The 26,055-nt window shown below is 40.2% G+C and overlaps 1 protein-coding gene across 1 annotated transcript in view; it reads right to left on the reverse strand.

The window, feature by feature from the left end:
* The window catches only part of LOC121896205 (dedicator of cytokinesis protein 3-like), a 49,111-nt gene extending 25,686 nt beyond the window's left edge, over window positions 1-23,425 (reverse strand). The window contains exons 1-13 of the mRNA XM_042409945.1: window positions 23,057-23,425; window positions 15,795-15,878; window positions 13,630-13,670; window positions 11,444-11,499; window positions 8,687-8,783; window positions 7,033-7,181; window positions 4,870-4,954; window positions 3,509-3,550; window positions 2,025-2,179; window positions 1,766-1,847; window positions 1,608-1,668; window positions 1,352-1,499; window positions 192-280 (exon numbers count right to left, since the gene is read on the reverse strand). Of these exons, the coding sequence (XP_042265879.1) occupies window positions 192-280; window positions 1,352-1,499; window positions 1,608-1,668; window positions 1,766-1,847; window positions 2,025-2,179; window positions 3,509-3,550; window positions 4,870-4,954; window positions 7,033-7,181; window positions 8,687-8,783; window positions 11,444-11,499; window positions 13,630-13,670; window positions 15,795-15,878; window positions 23,057-23,093 (1,126 nt within the window). The 5' untranslated portion in view covers window positions 23,094-23,425. The remainder of the gene's footprint in view (window positions 1-191; window positions 281-1,351; window positions 1,500-1,607; window positions 1,669-1,765; window positions 1,848-2,024; window positions 2,180-3,508; window positions 3,551-4,869; window positions 4,955-7,032; window positions 7,182-8,686; window positions 8,784-11,443; window positions 11,500-13,629; window positions 13,671-15,794; window positions 15,879-23,056) is intronic.
* Between the last annotated feature and the right edge of the window lie 2,630 nt (window positions 23,426-26,055).

Raw genomic sequence — 26,055 nt, forward strand, 5'->3', positions numbered from 1 at the left:
TGACCTGTTGGCAGTGTCCTTGAAGAACACCTAAACACCACTACCTGCTTACTTACTATGAGTCACTCTGGATAAACACATCAGCAAAAATACATTTTATTTCTCTACAAATTCTCACTAAAAGAAAAAAAAGCAAAACCAATTCCGGGGAGCACTAACAGGTAACAGATCTGTAGAGGTTATATATTTACCATAGTTGGTGCTGGGAGCTGAGTACTTGGTGTTGGACTTGCGGATGATGTTCTCATGGATCTGGTACCACTCGTTCTCATTGTTACATCTGGAGAGAAAAACAGGCGGGTAGGACTGTTAATAGCGCACCCATTAGTGGGCCCAGATGGAGGGGTAAGGATTGTGTGCGTGGGGACTATATGAACAGCATGTGTCCCAGAGCTGATTTCCTCCTGGAGAAAAGGTAGCAGCAGGGGGAGGTGCTATCAAGCAGCACATTAGCCCAAATGCACAGCACACTAAGCAAACCTGACAGCCAGCTCTCTACCAGCCTTTTTCATTACTGTGGGCCCGTAGGCCCCTGGGAAAGGCATGGGGAAATGCACAGACTGGAGCGTTATAGGAGCCGACAGTTTGGAGGCAGCTCAGCACTGAATCACTGCTTGCTTTTTAAAGGGAAGAGCTCTTCGCCTCAGCGGAGAAATCCAATAAAAACGACAGCTTTCTATTCTAGAAATCTTTATTTCCCACAAGCTGTATAGTTATCCTGAAAATACTACACAAGAAAAATGTCATACAACAGGATGGTAAAGTTTATGAATGACCTCTGACCCAGAGGGAACGCAGAGAAGGACAGTGCAGACACAAGGTGACACTCTCGCTGTTGACTGACAGTAAAAAATGCTAAGCTTGGTGTTATTTTTCCTTGTCCTCTAACTTTGCTCAATTATCTATGTGTCATCTCTCCCTCTCGGCTTCTTTCCCTCTCCTTCTCCGTGTCTCCTTCCTTCACTGGGTTGGCCAGTGTACAGGAGTGGCTCTCTGTGGCAAAGTCTAACAGAACCAGGCAGATTCACAACACACCAAGTGCCCTATCTCAGGCCCGGGGTGAGCAGCTATTGATTTTCCCGAGGACACTTCATTATCATTCTGGTCCAAACACACCAGGCATCAACACTGAAGCACTAAGTTGTCATGCACGACATTTGCAGAACATACGCACATTCCTGCCTCACTGCATAAACTCTTTAGCTCTATTTCCAAAAGCACAGACACCATGCAACTACGAAGCAATTACACTGACAGGTACAAAGAGAACTCAGAACAAATTTTGTCATAATGATCTGTTTCACACTTTTAAATTGCCAGAGGAATTCTTTTTCACTGATACAATACTCACGTATAAACTTTGAGCACAAAATCCTTCTCCTCTTTGAGGTCTGTGATGGTGTGGAAAACGTCACTCATGGCAAGAACAGCGCAGCCATAAGGTCGTCTGTACTGCACATGAGGAGGGCCTTTCTTTGAGTCGTTGAGCAGCATACGACCTGGACACAAAAACAGGAAGGACACGCTAAGAAAACACACTAATAGATAAAAAATCTCTGTCATAACCATGAAGAAAATATTGATTTCACACACTGTACTTTATTTACCTGTTCTTATGACATGGGCAACAATGTATAAGTCTCTCTTCAAGTCTTTACTGCTCAGATCCTGAAGAGAAATGGGAGACAAAATGTCAGCACAGTCCTATAAATGTAGTTGAAATACAGAATATTTATATTCACGGCTAGAAGGGAGCAGATGTTACCGTGAAGAGAGCACACAGACGATCAACCTTCTCTGGATTCTTTGGTCCTCCATTTTTGTTCAGTTTCACCATGAACTTCTCACTGCAAAGGAAGCAAGTTCACAGTTTCAGAGTGACTGTCAACCACAGAATGCCTCAGTCAACCTGCTGGACAGAAATAGTGTGTCTGCGTGTGTGTGTGTCTGCTCTTGCATGGATACAGTATGCATCATAGGACCACTTGGGACTGTTATGTGTGCACTGAGATTCCTCCGTGTACCTGATCTGTTTGGCTTCACGAGTGTCGTACAGAGAGAAGAAGACGTCTGCATCCTCGCTGATGCTGTTGTAAGTGAAGCTCTTCAAATTGATGAAGAGGTGGTGCGACACGGGGACACGGCAACCGTCGCCATGGCGCTGTCTCATGCTGTCACCCTGGGAACCAAGGAAGAAAGTGACCGCTAACAAGACGGCAGTCAAGGCCAAGTACAGTACCTGCCATCCTGTATATAGATAAGCTTATTTAACAGATCAGTGGGGGTATGGTAAAGGGTGAATAATTAATTGATTTATGCTGTATAGTAGGCGTACATGTGGTCTAAATAAAGAAATGATGGATGAATGAATAATGCAAAAAAAACTAATGTACTTACAAGATGTATGACAGCTATGACTATTTTGAACAGAACAACTTTCAGTGATCATGTCCATCTCATAGTATGCTTACTGGCTTTCTTGCCAGGAGTTTAATCAGAAGACTGATACCACTCTCATGTCTGTCTGTTTGATATGAAGATGTAGCAGCCATTCAGTTTAGCTTAGCTTAGCAAAAAGACTGGAAGCAGGGGGAAACAGCTAGCCTGGCTCTGTCTGACTGTGACAAAAATCCACCTACCAGCACCTCAAAAGCTCACTAATTAATGTTCTTGTTTGTTTAATCCATACAAAAACAGAAGTGTAAAAATGAAAGTTTGTGGTTTTAAGAACTATATCATGACTGGGAGCAGTGACTACCTGTCAGTGTTGTCTTTACCTGTAGACAGAGCCAGGCTAGTGGTTTCCCCATGTTTCCAGCCTTTATGCTAAGCTTAGCTAACCAGCTGCTTCATAGCTTCATATTTAGCAAACAGACATGAAAGTGTCATGTATCTCATCATCTAACTCTCGGCCAACAAAGCGATTCAGTGTATTTCCAAAAATTGGTTGTTATTCTTTTAAGAGGGTGTTAAGATGCTGCTTGTTCAGGCCTTCTCTCAGTAAATATCAGCTCAGTTTAGGCTTTATGGGGGATATACTAGGACCTAGACGCTAAACTGTGCCAACAATTACAATTTGAGTCAAAATGCAACATGTCTTTAAACTGGTGTTTCCATACAAATTGAATTCAGTGGACACTTCTATCCAAAGCGCCATACGGTACCATTTGTGCATACATCTTTGGGCATATGTGGTCCCAGTGGGAATCAACCCTCACACCCTGGCAGAACTGGTGTGAGGGTCTGGAGTGGTGTGGTGATGGAGCATGGTAGTGACACCTTGTTATTTAAATTTTGTATCATCCTGCATGCTCTTATCCTCTGTACAACTAGAGGAATTCCTAGAACAGCAGAATTACAAGCAACCAATAGTAAGAACTCTAAAGAGCACAGCTATAGTGCTTCGACACTTGATCCAGAGAAAAGAAATAAAAAATGAGAGTTGAAGAGATGAGCACGGTACAGATTTCTGATGATTTCTTATACAAACAGCTTTAAAAGAGTGTACCTGGTTTGTGCTTTGTTGACCACAGTGTCTGCTGGATACATGCTAAAAAAGAGCAAAGTTCAAAAGGAACATGTCAGATCAGATCAGTCCATTCTTTACTCTTCCCACACAGCATTGAACTTATTTACCTTACAGCAGCTTCAGACACACACTACCTGAGCGACGCCTCGGTCGATGCTTCAAATCTGACAAAATTTCACCTACGTACGTGGCTATACTACTGTTCCTGCAGCGCTAAAAGAAGCCCACATGAGGCAAAACGTGAGCATGTGGGAGAGGACAAAGCCAGTATCGCCCACACACCTCTCTGCTCAGCAGCCTAAAAGAACTCCTCTACTCCCCTTCCTGAAGGGGTGCCAAGGCCTTGTGCCCTGCCAAAAACAAGCTCACTTTCATCGACAGAGTCAGGAGATTCTTTGGCAAGGGAGAGCTACGCTGTTGTTTCTGGACAGGGCATTTACTGCACAAACATTCTGCGTGCAAATCCGAGAAACATGGCAATGGGATAATGGGAGACTGCGGGGTAGTTGGAGAGTGTTTTGATCAGCATATGGAGCTTCAAGTACTGACCAGACAGGATCCCCCTCCTAGATAATGGTCTCCAGCAGTATTAGATTAGATTTTATAACATCTGTGCTGTGATCGCATATTTCTAAAATTGGATCTGCTTCAGTAAGTTTCTTCTCTCTTCAGTGTGTATAGATTTGGAAGTCCCACATCACTACAGCCAAAATACATTTGAGACATTATATATTTATGGACATATGTCTCTAGTCTGGTTGCTGGTTTTAAGAAGCCAAGACAACAATTTGTATATATTTTTTTTAAATAACGATAAAAAATTCATTCATATTCCATAGCCTCACCTGGGCCTGTCAGTTTGCATTATGTCTGCATTGCTAGCTAGCAATCACGCTTGTGAGAGTCACGTGCATGTAAGGAAAGGGACACACTCAATATGGCGGCAAGATAAGCATTAAGAACAGGTCACATGAGGCTGCACCAACAGCTGAATCGTGCTTTCTCTTGTGAGTCACCTTCTTATGGATGATTTGATAATCGGTACATTCACACATCCCTACACATTCAACAACACATTCTTATATGTAAAACCAGGCTGTTCAATGAAAATAAAGGCACACAGCGAGTAAAAAAAAAAAAAAAAAAGCTCACAGTGTGTAAAGATGGCAGCTTTGAGTCATTGCTACAGACATAGCATATGCATGCTGCAGGGATATATTTAATTGCATTTTTATAATTTAAAGAACACAAATCCATTTTATTAATTCATTGCATTTAATAATTCAAGGGATGGATTTGTACATCATGCACTGGTTCAAGAATAATCCCACCCAACATACCAGTTTGTATAGCTCTGATACGCTGATCTGATCTGGATCCACCATTTCAAACTCTTTTCTGGGAACAAGGTCTATGCCAAGGTGCCTGGTGAAAGAGGGATTAGTGGGTGTATTAAGAAGAAAGAATTCAGAGCCTTTTAAAAACACTGTTCTGAGTCAAACAATGTCACATTATAACCGTTAATGAAAGTGAAATAAATGTTGAGCTCTACGCAGGAAATTCTGGTGTTCCTTTTCACTTGGAATAATTTTCATCAAGCTCAGATGAAAAGAAATGTCCAAACATGTCTCCTTCAACTTTGATATTTCTGAATCATATTTTCAAACCTAACTTTATGAACATGCTCTAATACATTTCCTCTAGCACTGTACTTAGTATTTCTGAGTATTTCTATTACAGTACTTGCTACTTTACACTTCTGCTCCAATACATTTCAGAGGAAAATGTTGACCTGTTCACATTTATCTGACATTTTACTTACTTACTTAAATTAAGATTTTACATACAAAACACACTTTGATAAACATTATGAATTGTTATACATTTAACTACTCAACTTAAAGTTGTTAAATGTGGCTCAGAAGTGCTGCTTACACATTAATGTATCATTTTAAATATCACTGATGTAATGCATATAATACAACATTCTGAACAATTAGTAGTATTTTAATTATTGATTAATCTATCAATTATTTTCTTGATTGATTGATTAGTTGCTTAGTCTATAAAATGTCAGAAAATGGTGAAAAATGTTGATCATCGTTTCCCAAAGCCCAAGGTGACATCCTCAAATGTCGTCTTTTGTCCCGACTAACAGTCCACAACCAAAAGATATTCAATTTACTGTCATAGAGGACCAAAGAAACCAGATAATACTCCCATTTGAGTGGCTAAAATCTGAGAATTTTGACATTTCTTTCTTAAAAAATGACTCCAAACGACTAATTGATTATCAAAACAGTTAATGATTAAAAATTAATTTAATAGTTGACAACTAATCAATTAATCGACTAATTGTTGCAGCTCTAAAATATATCATATATCAAGTACAACATTTTCATCTGTAATGTAATGGAGTAAAAACATAATGTAACAAAAATGTAAATACACAAGAAAAGTTCTTATACATGGCCATTTGAACTCCTGTTCATATAAACTATTCTGTATCAGTTTGCTTCAAGTTACTTCAAGTTACAGTTTGATATGTCACTGATACTAAATAAAATATTCAAACTGAAGACTCTATTTTTAATGGCTGTCCCATCACACCCAGAGGCCAATTTTAGATGTCTTGTGTATCATTTGAAAATCACTGGTATCTTGCAGTGGAATGAGGATCTACAGGTTTAAAGAGTACTTGGCCACTCAATAAGATTTTGTCATAAAGAGACCCACCAAGGAGTCTGTGGGAATAAAGAGGTTACTGTAAGTACAGTCCTGGAGTAAATGTACTTTGTTGCCTCTGGTTCATGCTGTGTTATATCATAACTTAAACAAAATGTGTGGCCTCAAATCATGAAGCACTATCAGTGCTGCTGTGATCTTTTGACCATGAAATTAGATCACTACAGCTCTCAGGTCAGTGTGCACTACAGAGTACTGACCTCAACACGCATGGTGAGCAAAATACAGCATGTCTCAGGCTCCACTTCTGAATGTATATTTACATTAATATATAGTGTTCAAGCATGACACACACACTAATGTTCACCAGTCCAGTGATGTAGTTCAAAGTGAATATGTGTGTACTTTCATGTGCAATGAATCCTATATTAAACTGACAGATGGGACCTCCAAATAAAGCTCTTCCTTAGCCGAGCTGGAGCGCTCACATCTTTATCTCTGTTATGGATGCCTGTCACTGCTCAGTTGGATGGAGTTTGAAACTGGCAACAGAAAGAATATGGCTTTACAGTTCCTCCAGGGGGATGCGCATTGACTTTAAGCCGCTTGAGACTCACTCATCTGCTAAATGACCATAAAATTACATCATAGAGGATGCTATTACGCACCCACTCACACAGTGTTGTAGATGATCTCTCCAGTGCCAAAGAAATACTGTATTCTTTGTCGGCCAACAGTTAAAAACAAATGAATGTGGTAGAGCAGCAAATCTTCAATCCACCACTCAGTGTAATGCACTCAGTGTAAGAGTAACTCACTCATTGCCCCAGTCAAGCCGTACGGTGATGTGTCGCTTGATCTCACGAGTCTGGTCCTGGGCGAGGTGGCCCTGGATCAGCTGCCGACGCAAGTCGATGAGTTCATTCATCACATGACGGAGCTTATGGAACAGATCCACCTTGTGTTTCTGTTAAAACAGCCAAAAAAGACTCAGTTAGGATATGTGACCTCCTTCCACTGCGGCATTCATGTAAAGACTCAATGAAACTCCTCCTAGAATTTACTTCATATTATCTGTGATATTAATATACAAAGCTGGACACTGGGAGTCTACATCCAGGTGGTTCTGTAATATCAGAAGCTATTTTGAATCTAATCACCTTTGCCAGCATGTACAGGTCTCAGAACAATATGTGTTGCTACTGAGCCCAAAATATTTCCTGTGTCTGCAAGTCTGCTTTGACCTCCTCACGGTACAGAATTTCATCACCATTTCTCGTAGACCAAGGACAGCACTTTTAATTCAGGCATTCTCTGTTCTCCCTAATGGTATGACAAGCCCACATTACCACTCAGGTTTGTTTACATAAATGCAAAGATTAAGCGCTGCCACAATGCGCATGTAAATTTAATGAGGATAAACACTGCGTGTTCTCAAAGGCTGGTAGCTGCTGAAAAACAGATTTTTGTCAGGGTTGATGAGCCCTTTCGGACGTCTATTCTGCAGGGCTAATTACGTACATTATAACAGATACACAGTTATGCTTAGGTCATTGCTCCCTGAAGTAATACAATGAATTCTAATTGGCAACAATAAGGTAAATGTATCAACATCTAGCCAATGATACATCCTATTATTATGGATGCAACTGTGGCAACATGGCCCATATCACACAGGGGGTGAGCACCAAAACGAGCACTGTTAAATCAGCGCTTCACATTAGTCGAGCTTCAGAGGAAGTTACATCACCACACCAATGCCTCGGGCTCCTTAGTTGCTCAGAGCATGAGCAGTCCTCAGTGCGAGGTTATGTAAAAACTCACTGCCAGCTCCGCAACGTATCCACTCAGCTCAAAGCCTACCAACCACTTCTGCCTGCCCCCTCGACACTTAGCAGGATTAAGGATGCTTTAGGTTTCCAGTAATCACTTCTGCCCGGCAAGTAAAGGCTGACTGAAGGTGGTGAGCAGTGCTGGATCTTAAGATGATGCAGAAACTAAGAGGGGCAGGCCAGGATCAATCAATGGCTGAATGACACAGCATGAAATTGGGTACGACAGGTCTGTAGGCCATTATCTGTGTCCAACTACCATTTCTGTTCCTATATAGATAGTATATGAAAATGTAGGGTGACAATCTGAACGACATACTATGGGGAAATATTTAAAGGAGCTGTCAGTGTATGTTTAGGCTATATCTCAGGATATTCGCTACTCTTACTGGCAGACCTGGTTATACCAGGTGTTAAATTAGGTGAACGGGTGGAAAAAACTTACCACACTGGAAAAATCTTATTCCATCAAACCCCTTAGGAGGATTCAAAAGAAACAACAAAGGATGCAGTTTCTTCTTGCAAGAGCTGTTTTTCTTCCACCTCCCTTGGAAATCTTGCTCATGATCTAGTCTCACATTTATTGCTCAGTGTTTTGTTTTGATATGAGTGAGATGCACTGTCACATGGTGCTACTGACCACATAGAGCTGCTTCCATAAGACACCCCATTCCTGCAGCGTGGAGGTGGTCTCTGTGATAATAGGGTCCTCGAGGGGCACCACCGTCTCGCACAGCCTGCAGCCAAAAAACATGAATATGAGCGCGCACAGAGACACATATACACAAATAAACACAAACAAAACCACATACATGAACGTCACTGCTTCAAGAGAGCTTTTTAGGGATGAAACAGCTATGAGATGTCAAAGAGGTAATATCAGGAGGAGTAATGAGATTTTCTTAAGCTGCAATTAGTAACCAGGGTGGAGCCTTCCAGTAAAACCACAACAAACATCCTTCCTGTGTAACCACAGTCAAAAGGAAACATTAAACCAAAGGTTAGATCTCTTGTGACACTTGGCAATTTGTTTGCTAAGCTCTGGCCTATGCTGTAAAGAATTAACTCTGATACTGTATCATTGTTTTTGCAACAAAGGAAGCGTTTCCGCTCATGAGTCAGGGTGATTGTCTGTGGCGGCGATGCTTTGGGAGACCTACGGAGATGCAGTAGGTGTGTCACCTCATTAACTCCATGAGACAGCAAAGCAGATTTCCCAAAGTGCAACTCCTGGAGCGAGAAGTATAATAAATGTCAATTTCCAAGACTGCACTTTTAATTGTTTGAGTGCAAACGAGAGTCCTCCTGCTATGTGGTAGCTCAACTGGAGGACTGGAGGGTGGTGATATAACAGCCAACTCCCAGTCCACACTGAGCCGCAGACCCCAGCCTGCAGATTTAACATCCATGAGTTCAGGCTGATAAAGAGCTCTGCTGCCTGTCTTTGTCTTCGCCTTTATTTTGGCCGTCTATTGTGATGGGAACTGTAGATGACCGCTGCATGTACGTGTGTGTACGTGTGTGTGTGTGTGTGTGTGTGTGTGTGCATCTCAGCAGCCGTCTGGTGGTAATTCTCTTGAAGATTGGATGCTCACAAATCAGTGGTAGGTGAAACTAAATGACAAAGGAGGGAGGGATACACATGCTCTGACATTGATCAGTTGATAGAGCTGTATTACGACCCCCTGTGTAATGAGCGAAAGAGAGCTGCTTAAACTCCATAAGAGCCAGTAGTTCTGACCAGTATAGAACAAACAGAATTGTCTTTTACTGTCACAGCTCATACCGTCCTCCAACATCTCTCAATAAAGTTCTGGTGTGATGGATCTGTAGCAGCCAACAGAGAAGCCATGGGTCTTCAGTATTGTGAAATGCATTCCCCTCCTAAATAAAATGCTATGTGCTGCAATAAATTTAAGAGGCTGTTTTTACTATATGTGTCTGCTTAATAATAGACACATTTAAAGTCAATGACACAGATTATGTAATGATTTGTATTTATGCACAAGGGGTTCCCTAACTCTCGTCTTACTGTGGGTGTTGTGTGAGTGATATGGATAAAATCTTCTATCACAGTATATGTAATTTCATATTGTGATATTGATGTATATCATGATGTAGTTTTCGGGAATTTGGATGAGGAAGTATTTATAGACATATTTGAATACCTCATCGCCAATCATTTTAATGTAAAAATCCTGTAACGAAACAGTGTGTAACACTGCCCAGAGTGGCCCAAAACATCCAAAACATATTAAAGGAGTTGCTATATTGTCATATTGTTCAACCCATGCAGTCGACAAACACTGTCTCAACTCTGATTTTGCAAGTTTTTATATTCACACTAAGTCACTGAGACATGCTTTGTTCTCTCATAGCTTTGTATTGTATTTTAAAGGATTTGGCTGGTGATCTTCTATATTTTTCTTACTGTCAACAAATCTCATGTGCGGAGCCAAACCAACAATGAACTCATCCTACTTACAAGTATAGTGTGTGTATCCAAAACCTGATATATCATATTCCTCTGTACCCTAGACCTCTGTCGTTGTCCAAAAGCTGATGTTATTAAAAACATGTCAGTGAGCCACACTGTTGCACTGGATGACATCGCCACAAAGAGTTTGGGCACATTAGTTTGTTTGAAAGCAGCTCTAAAGACTAACGACAGCAACCACGTTTTCAGTGACTGCACTGAAGTTATTTGAGAAATTTACTATGTATGATGCAGTACAAAGTCAAGAGGTTGTGATAAGTAGCACAACAAGCTAGTGAAGCTCTGTAAATTGAACCGTGTTCCTGCACATGCACAGTGACGTCCTCCTTACACAGAACTACTCTCAGGAGACTGAAAACATGATTGCTGTTATTAGTCACAGGAGCCATTTCTAAACAAACGAACATTACCATACTCTTCACGGTGAAGTAAAATGTCACCCAGTACAGCGGTGTGGCTCACTGATGTGTTTTTACTAGTTTCTGGACAACAATGGAGGTCTACAGCACAGAGGAATAAGATATATCAGACTTTGGATACTCATACAATACTTATAAGTAGGATCAGGTCATTGTTGGTTTGGCTCTGCACAAATAAAGAAAATCGCCAGCTATATCTTTTAAAGCTGTCCTGACATGGTGGGTTCTTTATGTAAAAATAATTGTAGATTTGAAAAATAACATGTATAAGTTCTATTAGCTCCACTGACCAGTAAGTATAAGTCACTCAAGCTGAACACAGATCTCCAACATCACCAAATACATGTGCAGCGAAGGTTAGTATAAATGTTGTTTTAAGTCTCCAAATATTTCTGGACCCTCTGCGGTACATTTGTGAAGCCTCGCTGTTATTATGATGCTGCACATGCTCAAATAAAAAAAACTTTGTCATGCAACTTACCCTCTGTTGGTCACTGTAGATTTCTTCAAGTGGACATAGCTGACTGGGAAAATACCCTGCGGACAGAAGAAGAAGAAGAGATGTTACAGAGAGTGACAGGATTACATTCTTAATTCTCCTGCGTCACATAACCAAAATGTACAGTACTGTGTTATGTTTGTGTTTGTAGTCAGAATCACCTAAACCCAAGTGCTACAATCTTAAAAAAAAAAAGAAATCTTACAATTCTGCTGGCAACAACATGCAGTAGATGCTGAAGGAAATGCAAGATTGCACTTCCTTTATGCATATTTTGACAATTTCTGCTTTGCTGTGTGCTAACATTTTCTGCCACACAAAGAAGAAGATGATGTGAGGCACCTACTGTTTGCACACACAGAGACGAGAGGCAGAGCAACGTGCAGGAGCCCTATTGTGTCTTGGCTTAGCAGGGGAAGGGCATGAGAGACCGAGTGGTGCCAACTGCCACCCTTGCAGTTCATCTTTCTAATCTGCCAGATGTGAAGAATTGGCCACAGTGAGCACTAATTCTCTCAGCATAGAGAGTATGGGGGCGAATGAATGTGGGCAGCAGAGTACATAACAAAATGGAGGGGTGTTAGTAAGAACTGTAAATAGCTGATGAGAGTAGAGAAGGACAGCATGTAGCCACTAACACCTACATTTACCAGGACTGGACAGCTTTTGTGCTTTCTTTAAAACATTCCAGCAGCATCACATAACACCTCAGCTTCTGACATATCAGTTTGAAGCAGATTAGACACACAGAATAGCAAAAATTACCAGCGCCTTTCATGTTTCTAACAATATATCTGGCATTTGTGTTTCAGATTGTGCCGCTGTTTGTATTGTGGATATACAAACTTTATACCTTCACTCTCTAACTTTGTATAAGACCTCAGAGACTACTCTGCTACAGGTTATCAAGACTGTAGTCTGTCATAAATATTCTTTACTGAACAATCAATTCTATGAGAAACAGATGTGTCCGTCATATATAATAACCATTTACTGCAGTGCAGTGTATTGATCTCTGTCAGCAGTGATGGTGCTGTATTTGAGTTCTGCACCTATGATCTTCTTCTTAGCAAGCATTGTGCTGAGGATTTCTCATAATCACGTTGTATGAAAAGACCCTCTATAGCAAACTGAGAGGTTTGAATTAAATCCCTCCGTTCTGCCTCAAGTGTGAACTTTCTTTCTGCTTTGATCAAAGATACACCACAACAAGTGTTGCTGCATCAGCCACTCAAGAAAACAATTTCTTTAGTGTTATGGATTAGGGGAAAAATGGCATAAAAAATAACTTCTTTTGGTATAATGCCTTGTTTTCAGATTACTAATTGCACCATCTGCTGGCTGAATGTAAAACCAAATATGGATTTTTCCAAAGAATTCTGCTCAGAAAGGAAAACAACACAGTAGTACAGCATGCATTCATGATGATGTGTCCATGATGCTATGAGGATCTGAAAAGCGTCTTTCTACAATTAAAAAGCAAATAACAGGGCCTAATTCTAATGCGTGTATTATACACACATCTCTTTTTATATTTGATATTTTCTTCTCATTAAATCCGCTGTGGATTTTTCCAGCATTTGTAAATATTCTCTTAAAGATGGCATTACATTTAATGCTTCTTTGCTGTGCAGCCAGAACAACATGTTTAAAATGATGCCTTTATGAAAGCACCTCTGGAAATACAGGTCAGAAGATTTCTATTTTTGTAAAATCAAGGCTTTATTCAATAAGTTAATCAGTCATTAAGGTCTTTGATGTCTAGACAAAGTTATTTCTGGGATGCACATCACTCACATCACATTATCATTCACAAAAATGCATTGGTCTTTGATAAAACCTTCATGTCGAGATCATTTTGTATTGCAGGGCAAGCAGTTTTACATATGTTTTGATGACTCTTTATTTAGTATTAGATTATCTTTCTCGTAAATACTGATTGACCAATAATGTATTTAGTTATCAGTCTGGAAAATGCTGCATTATTAATGTGCAAATATGAGGTTACAATCCAATAGTTTTTAGTCTTCTTGCCTTGAGATTCAAATATTGAGTGTAGTAATGCATTGTCATTCATTCCAAATTCATTTGAATGCAGAATACTGTATGTAGCCTATGAGAATCAACATATTGTCAAAGCATAATTGTGTGCATGCTGTTATAATTACCTTGATTGAAGGCTTCTTGATGGAAAAGCCTCTGTACCAACCTATTGGCAAAATCAAAATGCACATTAGACTATCTCACAATGAAATACATTATTGTGCTCTTTATGTTTGTGTCAGTACAACATTATACCATGGTACTTCGTACTTGTGCATGGCTCAAGCAGTTTGAAGAAAAGGCCAACCCACTTTTTTATGGGACCACTAATCAAATCGTACCTGAAAGAAGTGTCAATGTGAACATTCATATCTGCTGGTGTAATAAAATTGCTTTCATCACAATTGCTAAATTATTTTACATACAGTGTATTTTAGTCATGTTTACTTGTTGACATTGGTGGAATGTAACTAAGTACATTTATTCAAGTACTGTACTTAAGTATAATTTTGATATAATTGTACTTAACTTGAGTATTTCCATTCTGTGCTACTTAATACTTCTACTCCACTACATTTCAGAGGGAAATTTTGTACTTTTTACTCCACTAAATTTATTTCACAGCTATAGTTACTAGTTAGTTTTCAGATTACAATTTTATACATAAAACATATGATCATTTTGTTATATCTGCATTGTTATAGATTAGACTATAAACAGGTGTTAAAATCAGCTCTATCTTGCCAACATTAAAATACTGCTTACATGTACACATTAGTTAATCAGTTAATTCAAATAATATACATGTATGATAAATATTACACTCTAAATCGGGCCATTTTTCATAATTTATTTAAATTTATAAGTACATTTTGCTGACTATGTGTACTTTTACAGGACTTTTACATGTAATTCATTATTTTATTCATACACCACTGCTTCTTGACTGTCAACTGTAAACCATGTCGTTTTCACATATGCCGTGAATGTTGAAATTTAATGTTAGCTTTGACTAGCTAAATAAATTATTGCTGCAGCACTGACTATCAGTATGGTTTCCACAAAACAGCTTAAACAAAATGATTAAACTATACTTGCCTGTCCTGCTGACCATCAAAGGCAAGCCAAACTGCTTTAATTGATTTTGTGGTAAATTAATTTATTGGCCTTGAAGGAATGTAGTTACTAACTAACTAGCTAGCTAACCCGCAGCCGTTAGATTAGCTGAGGTTTTATCTACATATTAGCTAGAAGTTAGCCAGGCTACATCAGGAGACAGGTCTGATAAATAAAAATAATTGCTGTGGGTTTTCTCCACTATGGAAGCATACAGAGCCCCTAAAGTCCCAAAAGGTTATACTGTTTTATCTTGTGGGAACAAGTTATTATCTTGTGCACACAGGATAATAACTTGTTGGCAAAAGATTAAAAAAAATGATCACTTTTAGGGGCTCTGTAGTTGTGCATTGCATTCACCAATTTAAAAAAATTGGAGGCCTTATCTCATAATTATGACTTACTATCTCATAATAACGAGAAAAGATCTCATATAATTCTGACTTAATATCGATACACAAGACATAATTATGAGATACGGCCTCCTTCTTTTTCATTTGTGAATTTAATGCCTATCCATACTCACACCACTAGCTCTACTGACAAAAACGTATTGTGATTTACATTCTAACAAATTTATACATAAATTGACTTTCATGTCAAATTCAACATGACTGGTGTTGGTTGGTATTCTTCAAGGTTTAGCTTCAGTTTGTTTGTAGCAGTTTCAAGACCTCAAGTACAAGTTCAAGTACAATCTCAAATCAACTCTAAATAATGTGTTTCAGACAGTTGCCTCTATTTTCCCTATAATTAGTAACAGATTATAGTTTCCAAGAATCTTCCTAGAAAATGATTAAAAACTGCGAACCCATAAAGTAAAGCGTTACCATTCCCAATAATTGCTTAAAAGCCCTCCACACACTGCCAGTAATAAAATTCTGGTGGAGAAATACTGAATCCTTTATTTATTTGCCGAAAAGTAGTTAAATTTAGACACTGAATCTTAAACGACTGGAATCAGCCTAAAAATACCCTAAAATGTATATAACTGGAGAATATAAATTTCTCTCGGGTTGCTAATAACCCCCATTTCCTCTGAAAAAATATATGTTGCATCAACTTTACCTGCCTGATATCTTGTATCTGCATTACAGAGCTGCTATTATTTACAATCAAACACACGCTGTTTATCACAGATCTGCAGTGCCATAGAAGATTTGATTGCTTTTACCTTCACTCTTCTCCAGAATCTGTACAGTTTCCCCAATCTCCAGGACCAGGGCCTGACATATTGGTGACCGGAAGTTGCAGATCACTGTGCAGAAGAAGAGAAAAGAGTAAAAAAAAAATCATTAGACAACAGTGATGAAGAAATATTTGACCTGATAGTAGTTTACTGTAACTGTCAAAAGAAATTAGATTACAGATAAAGATCTATGCTTGTTTTCATCCTAGTGACCTCTGATTAAACAAGGTGCATCCTCTACACTGCTGTGTCTCCGCACAGCATGTGTTTTAGGGTTGTAGCAGGACAGTTATTGTAGCTTTTTAATAAGCTGTTTAATGCAAACATCTAAACACAGTGTCACACAGGAACCACTGCTTAGCGAACTGTAAACAAGCTCCCACCCTGAAGTGGGTAGTCATTTTAATAGGCAATTAATTCTTAAGCGGCCTGATTTCTGTGCAATGTTAAGTTAATTGAACTGTCTCCCAAAATAGAGCCCACACAAACTGCTAAGTAGTATGGTTAAACACTGCTTTATCATAAGTCGGTATTAGCATAAATCTTCTGTGCCTGCTGCTATTGCAGCATCATGCAGTCTTTGGCCACACAAAGAAACATCATGTGACTCAAACGCTAATCAAGGACTTGATTATTCTTAAGGGAATAGATGCCACAGTAAAGGCCTTCACAGTAGGACTGCCTCTAGAGCCTTTGGGGGATGCTCTTAAAATCTGAGCAGCACTGCAACTCGGCAACATGAGCCATGCAACATACAGTATACAAGCCTCAGTAAAGACAAACTTGTTTAATAATGACGGCGCTCCACTGACGATTTCAAAACCTACAAATGGTGGCCCTTCAAGGAGAGTTTGGTGTGAATCATTATGCTAATGAACTAGCCAGGGGACCCAGTGAGGGGGAGGAAGAGAAGGAGGGGCTTGGGCTCGGCTCTGCTGCCTGTTTGAGGGGAACGAGTGCTCAGTTCCTGCGCTGGGGTAACTATGGCAACAGATCATCTACAAACTGGAGGGCTTTCTTCACTGTAACTGCTGCAGGGATCTGGGCATTTTAAAATGGCAAGCTTATGGATGCTGCATGGCACTAGAGTTCAAGTCAAGCGTATTGGGCATGTATTAGAGGGAGAGATGGATAGACTTAAAGAGCCTCCTTGTCACCTTTTCAGTCTGCCTCAGGCCCTTTTCCAGCCAGGGCTAAGTATTTCCTATTTGAGAGTCCCATTCTTTAATGGCCTCTGTTTCATTTGAATTGCAAAACCTGCACTCACACCATTTGAAAAACTCTTCAGCAGAGGCCACATCAGAACAAGATGAGATTGTCATGTTTGAGAGAGATGGGCGCATCACACTGGCTTATATTTTCATAGTCCTCCCTCACAAAACCTCCACAAAACACTCTCTCATTGTGCCCAATGCATTAGCATATCCTCAAAACATAACCAACAAAATCCATCTTCAGACTTCAACATGTTGAACGTAGGATGTTGGAAGGACTGATGGGACAGGCAGTCGAAAATGTTGGCAAAAGCAAACATTTCTACTCAGCAACAGTATATCAATCCAGACTGTCCCTCTTTTTAGTTGCATTCACAGTCCACAGACCATCTAATGGCCACTATTGTGTAACCAGTAACTCACTGATATGAATTATGGGGTTTTTACCCTTTCATAACTCACACACATCTCCAGCATTCATTTACTCATCACCTACAGTACCAAACACATTTGTGGTTAAATTTTTGGGGTTGGGGTGCAATCCTGATTGTCATTCTTCCTTCTCTTCCAAATTTTATCTGCAAAGAAAACTAAATGGCCAGAGTTTAATCTTGCTCATTCCAGCTGGTCTCAGATAATACAAAAATTCTAGTATCCTATTTCTAATAATGTTTTATTTGTGTGGGGTTTTGTAGTAGTGAAAACTAAATATAAAGAGCACAAAACGCACTTTGGTACAGACTTCTTAGGGCAGGCCCCCTTAGTTCGGGCCCTGGGTTGTCACAACTCATAGTCCCCTCACTCTGACACCAAAAAGTACAACACATGACTCTGTCAAAGATTTGAGAAGCCACAGCTCTTACAGTAAAGATATTAATTTAACCAAAGTGCAACCTTTCAGCAATATGATGGGAAGCAGATTCCCTGAGTAATCTGGTTGTGACGTTCAGTTGAAGTCAAAACAAAGTGCGAGTGTTGATCACAACAAAGAGATGCAAAGTCTTTTCAGAAATAATTATCAGCAAATGAATAAAGAACAAAAACAAGGCCGTGCAAATGGCTGAATCATTCTTCCAAAACCTACAAAGGCAGTGATTGTCCAAAATAATGAGTTAAGTTTAAGATAGATAACATCATCATAGCATAAAAAGTGTGGTTACTTTAAATGAGGTTCATAATTATAGAGCAGATGTTTTGTCAAAATGTAAAGAAAAATATAAACTTAAAAGCACACAACAATCTCCTCTTCTTGTGCTAATTTATTCTTCAGATATCCGCCAGACGTTTCTACAGCCTGAGAACAGTCTCTTAAGAATCCAGTTTTCTGTGTTGGCGTGAAGTGAGAACAGAAGCTGGAGTTGGTTTTCCATATAAGCACCTTGTAACCACCAGCAGCAGCTCTTGCATAAAAAAGTGGCAGTACTCCTGGGTTTAATTATGCAAAATGTTCTTATATTTGAGCCATCAACTTGGCCCTAACTGTGGCCTCACACTGTTCACCTTTTTATTGAGAATCATATGGGGGGGGAAATCACCCGATGAGTACCAAACATCAAAATTTAAAATAAGCATTAGACACAGCAGACTGGAGACAAACTGTCACATAATTCTAAAATATTTTAAAATCATTAAGGCAGCCTGTGTGAAAATGAATCACACTCTTCTTCTGTTGTGTCTTTATATTCTAACCTGCTGCTCTTCACCAGCAGTGCTGCCACCCATGGTGCACAGGAAACAACCCTAATATAACCAGAATGGTCATGTCATGACTCAATGTGTTCTTTGATATAGGAAACACATAAGTGAACACTAAAAACCACCACCTTACCTTTTCGATTGTATCCTGCAGTGTTGCAGTGTGAAAGGGACTTTTATGTAATGATTGCAGCTAATGTGGCAATGCATTTCTCTCCAGAGCATTAAAAGAGAAGTTGTAACACCATGTATGTTGTGTCTTTGTTAAGAGGTTTGTCTTGTATCACAACACTTGCATCACATTAGCAAACTGTGATACTATTCAAAGTTTTGAATTTGTTCCTGTCACATTTACAATGTATTTACTGTCTGCAATATTATTTGCACACAGTAACCAATGACGACATATGCAAAATGTCTCCTTAAAATATGTTAACTACCAACTCTGTGGAACTGTGTGTTTGAGCTTGGGCAGCTCATCCGCTAATCGGAAGATTGGCGGATCGATTCCCGGCTCATCCAATCCATATGTCGAAGTGTCCTTGGGCAAGATACTGAACCCCAAATTGTCCAAATTGTGAATGTGTGTGTGAATGATTAGATCTTCCTGATGAGCTGGTTGGCACCTTGCATGGCAGCCCCTGCCATCAGCGTATGTGTGTGTGAATGGGTGAATGTGGCTTGTAGTGTAAAAGCACTTTGAGTGGTCAGAAGATTAGAAAGTATAAGTGCAGTCCATTTATCATTTATTTACCATTTGAGTCTGACCTTTGACCTATTTCCCTTGTCTAACCCTCACTTTCCTGTTTCTTGTTACTCTCTGCAATATAATATAATGCTCAACTGAAAAGAGAAATGTCAAGACGGACGTTTGTTTGTTACAGTATATTTCTGTAATAAAATGTTTGTGCATCATCACACTCAAGCCAACTGCAACCTGTGAGCTGTAATTTGTTGAAAAACAATATTGCTCTTACATAAATCAGAGGAGGAGAGGTTAAGTATCACCTTCCAGTGTTAATACTTACTATTATAAGCTGTCATGTCTTGAAAAATGTTTTTCTGGTCTATGTAATACAGTGAAACTTGAAACAGAGCATGTATGGCCTGATGACCTTGTTCCAGAATCAGTGAGACACACATACATTACCTCACTGTACAATGGCCCACAGGGGAAAAATATTCTACAGAGAAAGGTGAGATGTCATCAAAAACCTGCCAGTACAACAGTAAACACTATTATGGCTTATAAATTGTCTGATGTTTTTTTCTCTAAACAACAGAGTGCTAATGACACTGCTGTACTAAGGAACATTTTATTAAAGAGGACATGTCATATACACTGTGTTCATCTAATCTGCAGCACTGAAATGAACTTATGTTCCTGGGTTTTCTTAGTCCTTTTAGTTCCAGTCTCAATCATGACTTGTGCAGGTGAAGCTGAACTGCTTACTGAGTGCTTCCTTGAACCGTTGCAGTAGTGCAATGTAAGTATGCAGACCATGAAGGTCCTGCTTTACTGGCTTGAGTAGTCCTGTACCAGATCTAGCTAAGTTAAAAATTACACAACAGTCTTTGGGCTTCGCCCACTGAGTCATGTTGCAATGCACGACTTGAATGCACACTCACTTACTCAGACATATTACTGCGCTGAAGTCTTGCTAACCAAGGGATTTCTGCCGCAGAAGCAGAGCAGCATTTTACCATATCTGATCCCAAATCAGCGTCCCAGAAATGTAGGCATGCTACCCAACTGCAGGGGTGTGTGGCTGCAATTTGATGATGACCTTATCATAAAGCACTTTTAAATGACTATGTGCATGACTACCACACTATATACTTATTTATTGTGCTTGTGTTTACGTTAGTTAAGGCATAGGAAACTATAGCACCGATGAACCTTGTGTTAAAAGACAAAAGAAATAATCCAGCATTGGTGATGAATCCAAGAAATTCTCACCCAAATGCTAAATGAAGCTGAGCAACTTTCCACTGCGGATGGGATCAAGGGTTAAAATCATGGCTAAAACCACTAAGAAATATCTCTAATCCTAGTCTCAGTTGAACATTAGCTCTGTCTTTTGTTCTGTCATGAACACATTTGATCCTAGAAATGTCAATTTGAGATAATGGTGGCCTAGTTTGCTTGATTATTTCATGTACTGCGACAGTAGTTGTGTCTGAGCCGCGTCCATGTGGCCACATATAAAGCCAGCCGATTAATTTCACTCTTATCTCTCCAGTGGGCAGGTACTCTGACAAAAAAGTAAAGAAATTATTTCAATATTGCTGTTAATATGAAAGATATCCATCAGTGACTCATTTGCAAATAAAAGAATGAATAAGTAAAGTTCAACTTTCAGAACCAAACCATTTCAAGAAGACTGGACTGAGGATTTATTAGTGAATTTACAGATACTTAATCATTATAATGTTAATAATCTATTATCAATCATTTACAACCTAAAAGCCATCTATTATTTTATTTTTATTGCATGGTAGGTATTTATCATGATTTGTTATCATGACTTATTAAGTGGGAAACAAAACAAGTAATTACCAGATTAATTGGTGGTTAAAATAACCATAAGGAGCAGTTCCATAGAGAGCAACACTACATGTCATCCAGGCCTTTGCTGCTACTCTCCAAGTGATTTACTAACTGATATTATTTCCTGCATAAACATCCGAGAACAAAATAATGAATAGGCAGCGATTCTAAGAAAGACATTAACGTTTCATGAGGTGGTCTCCAACTGTTTCCTGTTTAGATGGAGCCCATTAAGATAACACAGGAGAAGAGAAAGGCCTGGCTGGCTGCTGACAGTCCACAGCTCTGTTTCATATCGGTGAGAGACAATTTACAGGCAATGACATAATAAACAAAGAAGATAGTGAAATATGCAAAATGGTGCCACTAATAACACATATGAGGCAGGAGAAGAAAATAACAACAAGGCTTTTGTGGGGCTGTACAACGCGTTAACGTCACAGGCCAGCAGCGCGGGTCGCCTCATCTACAATGCTGTTGAGGAAATATTTAACCTAGAGTGTCAACACGTTATCTGAGGCGATTGACCAGAGTCATTTGAACTGCCTTGATGAGGTACAGTATGTACTGCGCTGTGTAGGTACACGGCGGCTCCGCTTCCCCGCATTTCAGCACCGTGGACAGCGTCATCTTCCACATTTCAGCACCGTGGACAGCGTCATCTTCCACATTTCAGCACCACGGACAGCGCCAGGTCACTCCGCACCGACTGGCTGCGGAGGCTGCGCCGAACTGTTGCTTCCACGCACAAAGCTGCCTCTTTTCCGCCTTCCTCTCGTTAAATATTTGACACATTTGCTCTTGAGAAAAAAAAAAAACAACTGCAGCGATTCTCTGATGGATGAACGGATGGGTGGGTGAACACACAAACGATTTCAATGCGATAAGATTACTACACAGCCACTAGAAGTGGTGATATTATGGTGGAGCCATTAGGGGCTTTCAGCAGGCTGCAGTCTTTATGAAGAACATGACAAATGCAACGCCTCCGAACAAAAGTGTAGGCTATGTGTGTGGGCGTATGTATGTGGGGGTGGGTGGGGGGGATCATGTGCGAGGCAGCATGAGTAGCCCCTGCAAGTAACAAGCTGTCATATGACTGGAGAAGTGCTGATCTTGCATGGGACACTTTCACCTCTTTCTCGGGGTCAAAGGGCACACACGCAGGGAGAACATGTACAGTACAGTACAGTACAGTGCAGTCCCTGCAGCAGCAGCAGCAGCAGCAGTAGGGCAGTTTTCTGCCTACAGGTAGACTCCAGCTTAACTCCAGCCTACACCTGTTGGAGGGACGCAGTCACGATGCCCCCTCGTGGTTTCTACACGAACCGCGTTTCCCCCCCACTCATCTTCCTCCCCCCCTCCAGATATGCTCATGAAAAGAAAAGGCTAAAATGCTACATTGACGCATTTTTTTGTTTTTCTACAAAAGCACAAAACTAAAGAGTAGGAGCCTGATTTAAAGCAGCGCCTGCGGTTGTGTATAGACTGCGATAGCATCTTTAAGGTGGTGGGTTGTAGGCTGTATCATCCCACGCAATTTCCCTTTCTATGCAGTCACTGGCCGTGTATATCAGCCATTATAAGTATATGTGTTTTTCATTGGGTGTAATGGACATAATAACAGGGAGAAAACAGGCTTGGTATCCTATGCGGGATGTCGATGAACAAAATTGGGTGTTCCTGATGCAAAAACTGCCAGCTTAAAGCGCTGTATAATAAAAGTCAATTAAAAAGCTGGAAACCAAACGTCGCAGATTAACAATAAAAGGTGCAAATTGACTCACCAACTCCGATTTTCTCCTCTTCTGTAGGTATCCACATATTTGGTTATTTTCCCTCCGGTAGAGCAAGCCACATTATGTCGATATCGTGAGATGATGTTGCTAAAAAAAAGAGAGAGCTGAAGGCTACAAATGATCCTGGCTGCTCATACATGGGACTACATGTCTCGACCGGAATCTGTCTCCTGACGTTTGTGTGTGCAAAAAGGGGGGGAGGAAGGACCATCAACGCTTCGGTATCTCCGCTTTATTATGTCCCGGCGTGTGTCTCCAGTCTGATGCAGTCTCTGTGTCCACCTAATGTAACGCGCACACACACACACATACACACACACACATACACGCAGTAGGCACGCACGCACACGGTGAGCGGTTTTCTGGTCTCCAGAAAAAAAGGTGTTATTGCAGCAGCATTTCAAGTAGAGCTGAGGTATTTCTTTTCCTCGAAGCTTAATTATTTCATTTCTTTGTTTTTCTTCTTTTTTCCCTTTTTTTTCCTCTCTAGCCAATCGCGCTCAAGTCCACAGCTGATCCACAATAGGCTGCCCAGCCCGCGTGAACGGGCGGTATCAGTCGGTAATTAGTAGGTAATAGGTCGCGATGTTGTTCACCGGTCCCGACTGTCGAGCTGCTGCGAGAAAATACTGAGAAAACAGCAATTTACCATAAGCTGCGCCATCTTCATGGTCGTCACATGACTCGTTTTGTCAACACTGATGTGTCAAGCATTTGCAAATATATGCGCCCTCCCTCCCTCTCTCTCCCTTTCCCTCTCCCTTCTCTCTCTGCATGGCAGTTGCATCCATCACAAACACAAACTGCATTTTCTCCAGCCATAGGACGCTGGATGCTGGCTGGCAGTCAGCCTTTTTTTTTTTTTTTTGATTGAATGTGTCGCTTTAGGGGGCTGCTCGCCATAAAGTAGCTCCCGGTGTTACAGATCAGGCCAAACCATGTGGGGAAGCACCTCCTGGTTGAGTCATTTCAAAGAAACAGACCCGCTACCGGCGCTGCTTTGTCATAGTGCAGTCATGCTCACCAAAGACGAGATGCAACTCCTAACGGCCAATTTCCCCCCTTTGGATTTGACTGATAGGTTTGGCAAACTGTGGATTTCCCAACAGACCTACATCCACAGAGCTACCAGCTGATTCATGGATCTCATAAATGATGGGATCTAAAATGTAGATGTCATTATTTATCCACCAGTGTGACTTAATCACCACTTCATGTTGTAGATGAATGAAGTGTAAAGCAAAGGTGTGGACATAACTTGAGACTTTTGGACTTGAGTTGAGACTTGTTACTTGTGAAGTAAATGATTTAGAGATATTTACTTTATTGATACTCGAAGGAAAATTCCACATTTGCTGAAGACACTTTCTCCAACAGCTTTCGGTGGGTTTGCTTCTTCTTCGTCTTGCATATTCTGGGTTTCATCTGTAGATGTTGTGGTAAATTCTGTATTAACCAGACTGAAAAAGGAACATGTTAAAATTCTTGCTATCAACCAGGGCCATACTAAGGTCCCACCCCCCAAAAATAAATACAGTCCTTGGAATTAAGTATTTATATGTTTCATATTTTATTCATTCTGTTGACGGTTCAGTTTTGTTTACTGTAAATGTTATTTCCACACATGAAGGTCTAAATGCTGTTTTACAGCTTCCTCCTTATTGCCATGAACACAATTCTGGTGGACAAATATTTAGAATTTCTTGATTTAAATTTTGTGATCAGCTAAATTTAAAAGACATTGAGTCAAAAGGTTAATTGCCTCCAGGTTGCTAAAACCATCATTTTGAGAAAAACACAGAGGACACATTCTCGGTGATAGCTGCGGCCCTGCAATCAACACTCAGATTGCACAGATAAGACTAATTTAGAGGGGACAGTTTGATTATAAGCAGATTGATTGGGATTGTAATGTCATGCAATTAATTTAGGTGTGTTGTGCACACAGTACTAATATGCAGAGGGACTTCACACACACACCAGGTTATCATAAAGTGAGTCACTGTGGTTAAAATAGTCTGTGGAAAAATGATGAGCACTACTGTATGAACATCACAGCGCTGTAATGCTTCAACACCTGAGGAGTAATGTAGACTTTAATATGACCTTTTAATTATATGAGTATGGCTGAAGGGAGGAAGACTTTAAGCCACACAATGCAAAGAACATAGTCAATAAACACAGCCTAAAACCTGCGAATACATATTTCAGGAACACTATTAATGTTTTGCCTTGAAAATGTGTCAAAAATGTGCCAAGATTTCTCAACCTTGATCTGAACATTTCAACATCAGTCAGCTCTGGGAAGAAAACACACTTTGAAGAGTTGATGTTTTAAACCAGCTGTCCCCAAAAAATCTTTGTCATGCAGTATCTCACCAGTTTCTCAATGCACGTCTGATCATCTCCATGCATTAAGGTGTCTTGTCCTACAGACAAGGCCATCATGGCACGAAAAATAAGAGTGATTTGGTGAATATTGAGCGTCCAGTGAGTTTGATGTAGTGTGGGAGGGAGGGCAGTGTTCAGCAGGGTAATTTCTCTCCATCATAGCGACGCTGTGACTGACTCCCATCTGTCTATTACTTCAAGTGGAACACTGTGGGCGGTGTTCCAATCACATACATAAAGCTGGAGGAGTGTGGGGTGTTTTATAAGCTAAATATGCATCCCAGCTAATACATATTTGAGGGAAAAAAATTAAATATACTTGCTGAAGATGTGCTCAGGTGACACTGCTGCATGCAAATGGAACAAAACTGGCTAAAAGAGTATTTAAAATGAAAAAAACAAAAAAAACAAACAGATTTGACAGCATTTCATTTGTTCAACTTGGGAAGAGCTGTGGCTGCATTTAGCTCCTGCTCTGATGCAGCTGCACTGTGAGGATGACACACTGGTCCACTGCAAACAGGGATTGCCTAATACAGTGAGAGCTGCTATCTGTTTTCAACACTCCCAAAGCCAGCAGACAATAAGAGCCAGCA

This window comes from Thunnus maccoyii, chromosome 4 (assembly GCF_910596095.1).
Source record: "Thunnus maccoyii chromosome 4, fThuMac1.1, whole genome shotgun sequence".
NCBI classification, from domain to species: Eukaryota; Metazoa; Chordata; class Actinopteri; order Scombriformes; family Scombridae; genus Thunnus; species Thunnus maccoyii.